The sequence below is a fragment of the Podarcis filfolensis genome (assembly GCF_964270895.1).
Source record: "Podarcis filfolensis genome assembly, chromosome: 13".
NCBI lineage: Eukaryota > Metazoa > Chordata > Lepidosauria > Squamata > Lacertidae > Podarcis > Podarcis filfolensis.
Genome location: NC_139615.1, coordinates 24,621,899 through 24,632,738, shown reverse-complemented (window position 1 = coordinate 24,632,738; position 10,840 = coordinate 24,621,899). Strand labels below are relative to the sequence as shown.

The 10,840-nt window shown below is 39.6% G+C and overlaps 1 protein-coding gene across 1 annotated transcript; it reads right to left on the bottom strand.

Annotated features, from left to right (window-relative positions):
* Positions 1-2,219: 2,219 nt before the first annotated feature.
* Positions 2,220-3,227, bottom strand: LOC310747440 (olfactory receptor 6B1-like; the record flags this gene model as incomplete). Its single annotated transcript, XM_083581809.1, has 1 exon — positions 2,220-3,227. The coding sequence occupies one exon, from the start codon at positions 3,225-3,227 to the stop codon at positions 2,220-2,222; it is 1,008 nt and encodes a 335-aa protein (XP_083437935.1).
* Positions 3,228-10,840: the final 7,613 nt, after the last annotated feature.

The window sequence follows — 10,840 nt, the reverse complement described above, 5'->3', positions numbered from 1 at the left end:
TTACCTACATTTTCACTAATGAAAGCTGCAATAGGGGAAAATGGGTAGTCATGGGGGGGGGGGGAATAACTAATTTTTGATCAGTTGACAAAACTGAATTATATTGTATGGATTCATAAGAGACTCTAAATGCGTAGTTAAGTTGCAATCCTGTACACACACTTATTTTGAAGTAAAACCCGCAAAGGCTAGTAGGGCTGACTTCTAAGTAAAAATACCTAAGATGTATATCATATAATTGAATTGCTTTATGGCATAAAACCATTGTCTTGTTTCAAAGCAGAGATGGGGGAGAAATTTAATTCAGTTCACATTTAAAGGCAAACCTATCTAATTCACACATTCTGAAAGATATGTGAATCCAAACATGGGCATCCCTTGAAATTTGCATTTCTTCAAATTTTGCAATGGAGCTCCCGGCCAAGTAGAGTGCATAAAAATGCATATAATGGGGTATAAAGCGAGCATAGAAATGTACATGTGAGTGAAAGTAACATACACCCTCCAGGTTCTCCTCCTCTTTCCCTCCAGGTTCTCCTCATTCCAGCACCATGTAAAGTTGGAATATTCTGCTTAACATCAGTTAAGTGAAAGGTTCTGACCCTGCATGGTGCTGTTTCTTCATGAGTGACTCATTCATTAAAGAGCTGCTCATAGGGAAGAAGCTACCAGGTGGGAGGATCTGATCTGGCAACCATCCTTTCCTGTCTATTTTGTTTTGTTTTGTTTTTAGCATTTTAGCACTGCTTCAGGGATGAATCCAGGGTATGGTAGGTAGCTACAGGGGTAGCACAGAGCAAATAGGCCCAGTCTGGGGGATACAGATCAAGGCCACACAGGGCAGATTGTGGGGCCTATGCACAGACCTACTTAGTACTAAGTAGACATGTCTAGGATTGCACAGTAAATGGTTTGAGAGCCTACTCTGGAATAACCCTCTTAAGGTTTGAATTCTGTTTCAGTTTTATTCAAGTGAAGTAATTGAGTTGAACAAGTGGGTGGATATGATGGTTCATTGTAAGATAATTCACAACGTAAGACATATGCACTGCCTACCCCCACCCCAGAATAAAGACTTGCACACAGGAAAGTTGGACTAAAGGGTCAAACTTTATTAACAGAACAAAAGCATTTGCAGCTGTGTTCTAAACACATGTGGGATGAATTTTGGCATACAGCAAGGGAATGCCAATAGCCTTTGGACAACAGCATCCCAGTAAAAGCCCAAACCCTAGCTTCAGAACTAGAAGAGGTTCCTATTGCCAGCCACCTAGCACAGCTGTGAGATGACAGGAAACCTGTTTCCTCACACTGTCCAGCATTCAGCTGGGTAGACCTCCAAGTTCCAGGATCATCAGACCAAGCAACAAGTCACTGTAACCAGCTGGCAATGTGAGGTGGTTGGTGCCTCAGGGAGCTTACATTATGGGGATGAGCTAGCTGCTATATTCTGGAAGATCAGCACTACATAGAACTATAGAACCATAGAATGACAGATTCATAGAACTGTAGAGTTGGAAGGGACCCTGAGAATCATCGAGTCCAATTCCCTGCAATGCAGGAATCCTGGCCACAGCCATTCCTGGTTGGCTTGTACCACAGATGCACTGACCCATTGCGCCACATGACCTGCATAAGCTTATTTGGAAGACCTAGGCACCCAAAGGAAAATATAGGAAACAGTGTTGTGGTCTCTTATGTGATAAGGAATACATTTGCTGCTACTAAACAGCAGTGTTTCAAATCCCCATAATGTAAATGTCATTTGAAACACTGCTGTTTAGTAGCAACAAATGTATTCCTTACTAAATCTGTCTGAATTGATTTGTGTTTAAAGCTGCTTGTGATAGGAAGAAATATGTTCCCCATTCACAAGTCCAGAGCATGTGCATGAGTTTGTACATAGGTGCAATTGCATTTTTGTCATAATCACATACATATTAACTGAATGGATCAGACGAGGCTGTATATGCAATTTAGCATTCTAATTCAAACAAGTCACTTCCCTATGAAAGCAAGGTATGATCATGGTAGCCATCTCATTGATATAGTAGCAGCAGCTTTTACATTTTTATTTAAATAAAAAAAGGCCCTCCAGATGTTGCCAAACTGCTTCTCCCATCAACCCTGACCATTATCCATGGTAGCTGGAACTCATGTAAGTTGAAGTCCAACCAGTTCCCCATTCTGGGAGTATACAGAAGAAAGCCTGATGATGCTTATGATCTATCGACAAAATATCTCACACCTTTCCTTAGCGCTTGTTTAATGTCTTTATTTCTCAGGCTGTAAACGAAAGGATTCACCAAGGGTGTTAAGACAGTGTAGAAGACAGAGCAGACCTTGTTAAGGTCTCTAAGTGTTCTGGTTTTTGGTAACACGTATACAATCACTATAGTGCCATAAAAGAGTGTAACCACAATGAGGTGTGATGAGCAGGTGGAAAATGCTTTCTTCCTTCCTAAAGTGGATGGGATCCTCAGAATGGTTTTTATGATGCAGCTGTAGGAAATAAGTGTTAAAAGAAATGGCACCAATCCAAACAGAGCTGACAGAACAAAAATCAGCAGCTGTATTTTCAGGGTATCGTTACAAGACAGTTGAAGTAATGGTGCAAAATCACAGAAGAAGTGGTCGATTTCATTAGGTCCACAGAATATTAAGTGCATCATTGAAGAGGTTGTTAAAGTATTAACGATGAATCCAATGACCCAAGAACCACTTGAAAGTTGCAGGGAGAACCTGGCATTCATAATGGTCATATAATGCAATGGTTTGCAGATTGCTAGATACCGATCGTAAGACATAGCAGCAAGCAGATAGCATTCTGCAGTAGCCAAGGCCCCAAAGAAATACAGTTGCATGAAACAAGAATTCACAGACATAGACTGGTTTCCAGTTATGAAACTGTTCAGCATTCTGGGCAAAATAGTTGAGATGTAGCACGACTCTAAAGAAGACAAATTTGCTAGGAAGAAGTACATGGGAGTGTGTAGGTGTTGATCAGCTGCAACTAAGATAACAATCAAAAGGTTTCCCAACATGGTCACAAGGTAAATCACTAGAAATACCAGGAAAAGGAGCTGAAATGAATGGATATTTCCAAATCCAAGGAGGATGAATTCTTTGACCATTGTTTGATTGTTCCATTGTTTATTATCCATGAAATGCTCCTCAGGGTATTTCAAGGAACTGCAAAAGGCAATAAGTAGAAATACAGGTTTCATCATTCAAATCTGATACATAACATTTAATATACAAGTATGACTACACCCTGAGTTTTTATGTGCATGTGCACAAGTGTGTGAATGTGGAGATCATTCTTTTAATAAGCAAGTTCCTCGGTTCAGCAGATGAAAGGAACAGATTATTTATTGTTTTCTGATGAAGTTTGGTTTTTTTCTATAAAACATAAATCTCTTTGGTTTTCTGCGATATTATGAACAGACTAAATGTAGCCCTATACAGTGGTACCTCGGGTTACAGACGCTTCAGGTTATGCATTTTCGGGTTGCGCACTGCGCTGAACCCAGAACGGGTACCGGAACGGATTACTTCTGGGTTTCGGCGCTAACGCATGCACAGAAATACTAAATCATGTTTGCACATGCGCAGAAGTGCTGAATCGCGACCCGCAAGTGCGCAGATGGTTCCACTGCACATGTCTCCTGAGAAGTCCCAAAGAGTCCAGAAAAATATGTATAGTGAAGTATAATACCAAACAGCTTCTAGAAGAGGAAACATAATTTTCTCTAATTATTTTATAGGTGAGACACAGGTGACATCAGTGTAGATTTTAAACAAATATTACCAGTACTTTGAAACTTACTCGCTTGCAAAAAAGGGAAAAAATGAAGTTGTACAGATTACCTTTTATGAAATAAGCAAATATTTACTCAGAGAAGGCCCACTGAAATGAATGGACTTATTCATGTTCATTCATTTCAGCAGGTCTATTCTGAGTAAAACTTAGTTTAATGAAACCCATTGTTCATGACTTCCGTTTGTTGTTCCTTATTTGTCTCTGTCAGAAGCAATTCAAAAAATCTAGTTGCCTATGGAAATTGACAGTACTGCACTCAGATAGCACTAACACATGTGCAATAAGAGTAAGTAAAGCTTATTGGATCTTAAGTGCCACTTAAGTACCATTTTAAGTGCTACATGTAACCACATTTCTCTTCTATTTATGTTTTTCTCATATTACATGAGTATGGTCTTTCAGGTCAAATGCAAAGACAAATGAGCACTTTTGTATCATCATTTAAATATCTTCTATTTCAATTTGGTAAGCATTTGCCCAATCATCTAAAATTGGCAAGTTCATTCAAGTTTAGCAACATATTTAAAAGGTAATGGTGATTTCATTATTATAATGAGATGGCATGTTTTCCTTTTAGGCCAAATTATCATGAATATCTTATCTGAAGATGCTGCATCATATCCCTCCTTTGTGCTACATTAAGGCTTTTAATTTACATCCTCACAGCCTACACTACAGTCTAACCAGCAGAGTCTACAACCTCTTAGAGTGAAACCAGCTGTCTCCATTTTTATTTGTTACCCTGTCTTGAGATTCAAGTAGAATCCAGTTGTTGGGCACCATCAAGCAGCCAGCTTTGCTCCTTGTAGATCACGCATGGGCAGCTAATCAAATGTGAACAAAGAACTTCGAATAAAATCACCTTATTTTTTCCCCTTCTGAATTTTGTCACAATGATCCAGATCACATTTGCAACAACAGTACCCCAACAACCATAGTTACACTTCTTTCTTTCTAGAAACGAAAAGTGAATGATTTTACAGGACGAAAAATGAGCTGCCCTCAACAGGCAACATTATATCCTTATGAAACTGTCATGCATGGAGGTTTGTGGACTGCTCTACTGTGATGTCAACCACAAATCTGTTTACATTCAACACGCTAGGGAATTAATTAAGGTAAATGTATGAAGAGAGGGAATTATTAAGGTCTAGTTGCAGATATCCAGAAATCCCAAAGTGGAAGACCCAGAATTCCCAAAGCTAGCATCAGTATTTTTGTTTAAATAATATATGCATAGTAAATAAATTTACATCAGGCATAAGAGAATCTCCATTGATTATTTTAATAAGCAAGTAGGCTCTTATGGGATACGTATGAGAACCAGTGTGGTGTAGTGGTTAAAGTACTGGACTAGGTCCTGGAAGACAGGGTTCAAATCCCAGCTCAGCAATGAAGTGGGTGACCTTGAGCCAGACGCTTCTTCTTGACCTAATCTAGCTTAGGGTTGGTTTGAGCATAAAATGGGAAAAGAGAGTTCTGTGTTTGCGACCTTGAACTTCTTGGAGGAAATGTGAAATTTAAATGTAATAATAAAGAAAATAAAAATAAAAATATGAGTGAAGGTGGTCTTTCGCATATGCCTATCCTAAATATGTGCCATAGTCAGTTCTTTTGTCCTTCAAGCCATTAAGAAGCAAGTTGAATTCTGTCTTCTTCTTTTTCTCATAATATTTTATTAAAGCTTTTTCATAATACAGTAAGATAAAAGAAACTAATCTAAATAAAACAGAGAAAGGAAGAGAGAGAGAAAACACAGAGACCTCTCTCAAAGGCAGCACTTAACCCTTGTCATGCACAGAAGGTGGTGAACCCTCCCAGCTCTCATCTGGGAACTCTTCATCTCCTCCCAGTCTCTCACTCTGGGATATCTTCTCTTCCCCACCTCTCACTCAGGGTCTTTCCACCAACCATCCACTGCTTTCATGTGTGTGCCATCATTGAGCACTATGTTTGGGGGTATTGCCATCTGGATTTGGCATTACTAGTATGGCCACCTTCCCAAAGAATTCAGTCTGAATTTGAAATTGGTCTGAAAACACTAATGAGGTGGAAATACTATGGTGCAGAAGCTTTAGCCAGCTGGGGCATGACTGCAACTTCTAGGGTTCACGTAGTGGAGTGTATTTTGAAACATATCTCACTAGGATTAACCATTTCAGTTAATTATATATGTGCTAAACTAAGACCAATTTTCTACACAAAATGGTACCCAAATTGTAAGATAGCTTCTACTACTCTGCTGCCTCTTTTTGCATGTAGTCAAAAGTGTCATTCTTTCAGGGATGTTAGGCAGACTGAGGTTGCTGCATCAAGTGGCAGATACTGAGAGACAGGAAGTGGTGTTCAAGGACAGAGTTGTGTGTGCTACTGAGCCCAAATTATCCTGCTGCCTTGAGGTGTCCTAGAAGCTGCTAGCTTATTGCCATTATTAAATATTCAACTGTCTATGCAGTTGACTTCTTTATGTGCAATGGTGTGTGTGCGTGCACATACACATCTTGTTCTCTGCTGCAGGTAACTGAAAGAGTTCTTAGGTGGGACTGAAAAGACCACATTTCCTACAGCATCTTGGCATCAGTTTCCATCAGAGGAGAGAACACCAGAGACTTTTAGTTTATCTCTTATGACCTCTTTATTTACACTCTTTATTTACACTTGTTGAGAAGGTTCTAGAATACAGAAGCAAATATTTAGGCACACAAGTTGTAGCATGGCTGGGGAAACCCAGCCAGATGGGTGGGGTATAAATTATTTGTTATGTACTGATGTTCTCACCCTGGGCCAGCAGGGGGATACTGTAGATAGTTATGCAAATGAAGGATCGAAAGTAACGTTCAGTGATTGGATAGTTTGTATGCAAATGAAGGATCGAAAAGTGACCTTCTATGATTGGATAGTTTTAGAAAGTTGCAACAGTTACAATTGTTCTGGAGCTCTATATAAGCAGGCTGACTGAGCTCCTCAGTGAGTTCTGTTCCAGCTTACAAATAAAGAGCTGCTTTGGAAGAATCGCTGTGTCATCTGATATGTTTGCCCACAACTACTTATTATTATTATTATTATTATTATTATTATTATCATTATCATTATCATTATCATTATTATTATATTGACCAGGAACTACCTGTATCATCTCTCAGGCACTGTGTGCTTGTGTCAGTTGTTTCTCACTTCATAACAATTTGTATTAAAGTTGTTTTTGTTATGCATCCTCTCTATGGCCTTACTTACCTTCACGATAGTTTTCACCAGAAATATTAGTCCGGCTTTTCTTTTTGGCAAGAAGTGGTAGGTGAATGGGATACATTTCTGAAAATGACAAAGACACCTTTGTCATATAGATTAAGTGGTTTTGCATATTCTTTTCCTTTGCTCAAAAATAAGAAGAAGCATTTGGGTGGTTGGGGGCTGCACTCTACTGCACTACTTGATCTGAATGACTGTGGGAATGATGGCATATAATGATGTCTCCCCCCCCCCTTTGGGAATTCTAGGAAAGGTGGAAGGCTATAGAAAACTTCACTAACCATGAGGCCTTTTAAACTATAAAGAGGCCTTCCACCCACATTTCCCAGAAAAGAATACCCATGGGAATTCTGGAACTGGAAACATGGTGGGGAGGGTGTACAAGCCTCATACTAACTCAGAGTCACTACATGTGCAAAAAGAACATAAAGATTATCCCACTTTGTTTAAACTAAGGTAAGGCATCCACCACATTATTTTCCTCAAAAATGTCTCCCCTCTCTCAAAATCCTCTTATACATTTGCAAAGAGAAAATTTCCCCATGGAAGGGGATGATTTTTTTGGACATGTTTTCCAAGAGTCCTTCTTTCCTTGCTAGGAATGTAAGAGCAAAAGAGTCTTTTATTCTTATAACTCATTTATTTGTTCCAGCATTTGATTTCTTTAGTAACTTCCTTTTGGTGTTCTGGTCAGGCCTCATGACAATAATGTAGACTTTGGGGAAGAAGATGCATCCCAGCACGCCTGCACTGGAGGCTAAGATGGAGAAGACCTCTACAGCCACCATAAACTTCCCTTTAGTGCTGAAATATGTGGGAATAAATGAGATCCAAATGCTGCAAAAAATCAGCATGCTGAAGGTGATGAACTTGGCTTCGTTGAAAATGTCTGGCAGCTTCCTGGCTTGAAAAGCTACAGAGAAGCTTACAATAGCAAGAAAGGCCATGTAACCAAGGACTGTGTAGAACATAGGGGCAGCTCCTTCATTACACTGGATTACGATGTGATTAGCCTCAGATTCAAAGTCAAAATCAGGGAATGGAGGAGAGGACTTAAGCCAGGCAATACAGATGATAACTTGAGTAAGGGTACAGAAAAGAGTGATGGAGTTTGTCAATTTTGTTCCATTCCATTTCCTAATCTTATTTCCAGGCTTAGTGGCCATGAAAGCCAGAACAACAGTGACAGTCTTTGCCAGGACACAAGAAATAGAGGCAGAAAATATAATCCCAAAAGTAGTTTGTCGGAGAAGGCAAGTCACTTTTCCAGGCTGACCAATAAATAGGAATGAACAAAGAAAGCAGAGCATCAGGGTAATGAGAAGGGTGTAGGTAAGATTCCGATTGTTGGCTTTTACAATGGGAGTATCCTGGTTCTTAATAAAAACCCCTAGCACCAAAATTGTGATAAGAAAAAGGGAACCAGCTGTCCCAGCCAAACCAATCCCCAAAGGCTCATGAAATGACAAAAATGTGACTGACTTTGGAATGCAGTTTGTTTTATCTGGATTTGGGTACTGATCTTCTGGGCATTTCTCACAATGATCTGCATCTGAATGAAAGGAAGAAACATTAAATTTGAGGGGGGAATGCTTTGCAGCCAGGACGTCCAACTGAAGTGATGCAAAGACAATCCATTTTAGTCTCAGAAACTGACATGGCATGCAGTGTGAGCTCCTGATAGTTTGATAATATATCTAAAGGTGCATGTGTCTCCCTCCTGTAGTTACAAACTGTTTGCCCAGGTTTGGGATTCAAACCAAAAACTGAGCTCCATCTCCCTTAGGTTGGAAAGTAAGCTCATCTGTTCAGATGAGGGGGATCTGCTTATCTTAGTAGTAGCAGTGGCATTGGTGCCAGCATCCTTTTTTTAAAAAAGTGTGAGTTTGGCAGCATGGGGCTTCTTCTGATCTTTCCTGCACCTACAAGTCCCCTCTGGGGTTCAGTGGTCAGAGCTCTTGTTCCAACCACCCCCATGTTTCTGCAGTAGAAGTATGCTGGGTCATGTATTGGTCTTTGGTTGGCCCTCCTTGCATTAGAGAACGAACCACAAGCCAACTAAACTCTGTAGGACTTAAATTTAAGATAAACCAGTATATTGATTCCACTGAGATTAATACAGCAAAATATATGCACTTGTTTGTTTAATCAGGCTGTAGAAACATCATAGGTGTCCTCTCCACTAGACATTGAAGGTAGTATTAAAAATTTTCCTATGCAGTTTCTACCACACTCATTTCACTGTCACATCAAGTAAACAGTTTTGCTGGGCTTTTCCATTGCATCAAAAACAGAAACAGTGAGTCAAAATACATGATTTTATGCCTGACATGAAACTATGTCTCTAACTCACTTTCAACTATCTTAAGGCCTATACTCACTAACTAGATCACCCTTCCCCAACCTCATGCCCTCCCAATGGGAGTGATGGGTGCTATAGTTTAGAACATTTGGAGGGCAAGAGGTTGGGGAAGGCTGGGCTAGATAAAATTCTGAGACCACTTCTTTCTAATCAAATAGGTTATGAAGATGCCTTCTGATAAAATGAATGAATTGTAAAAAACAAACAAACAAAACACCCTTCTTTACATGTAATAGAGTATTTGCATACAGAGCATTTGCAAAGAACAAAGTCCCTTCTGATTTTTCAGAGCTATATGTGTGGGTCTGAAATTCACAGAACATTGACTATATTCCAGGTTTTTGCAAGACATTGTCTCTCCATAGCTCTTACTTGTGTAGTTAGAAAACGTTCCTTCTGGGCATGGAGAACAAGCAAAGCAACAGACAGGATTCCCTTCAATGGCTATCTTATGCTGCCCTTCAAGGCAGCTCTTGGTGCAGATAGATTGTGGAACCTAAAACAACATGAAAACAAAGTTCACCACAGCCAATCACAAACAAACAACCACACCTTAGGCCAACCCCAACCTCTCTCACAACCAAAGGAACACAAACGAATAGTAAAGAGAACCCACACAAGCAATGCTGACACAAAACCTCACACACATGTAATAGAAACATTGCCACCCAACCCCAACCCCACTCACCATGCCTCCCTTCACCTCTTTCCCCCTTTTCTTCTTAGGTAACACTAATGTCTCAACAAATGAAACTGATCTGTAGAAAATGTAACTTGAAAAAAGAGACATTGCACATACTTCTGTAAACCAAGAAATCTTTAATAAAAATATGTTTTATTTATATAGGAAAAAAATAGAATAGAGATTCACAAAAATGATGGGGGAGAGCAATGGTTCATGTCAGCATGTGAAAGAGATTACTGAAAGACCATATGTTTTTTGTGAATATAAGCAAACTTTATATATCTGGGAAAACAAAATAAATGGCTCAAATGAAGGCTTCAAATGTATTTTTTATTCTTTTGTACTTTACTGGGAATCTGTATATTTGTGGACATTTCCATGGGTCAAATGCAATGTGTATTTATTGAAGCTGCACACAGGACTCCCATTCTGATTTTGGGGCTGATCCAGGGCTTCCTATCAGCCCTGATTTATCCTGGAACCAAGCCCCCAAGTGAAACAGGGGGAGCCCTAATGCTTAAATAGGCTTGAAAACCTAATTAAACATGCAGTTGAGAGGGAGGAAAGGAGATGCAGTGTCTCCTTCTCCCATCTTGCTGACTCCATGTTCCTGACTCCAAGCCCTGCTGATTCACGTCAGTCAAGACAGAAAGTATGGGGCAGGTGTATATTTTTTCCATATTTAAATACATATTTTGAGCGAATATATTTTAAAGAAATG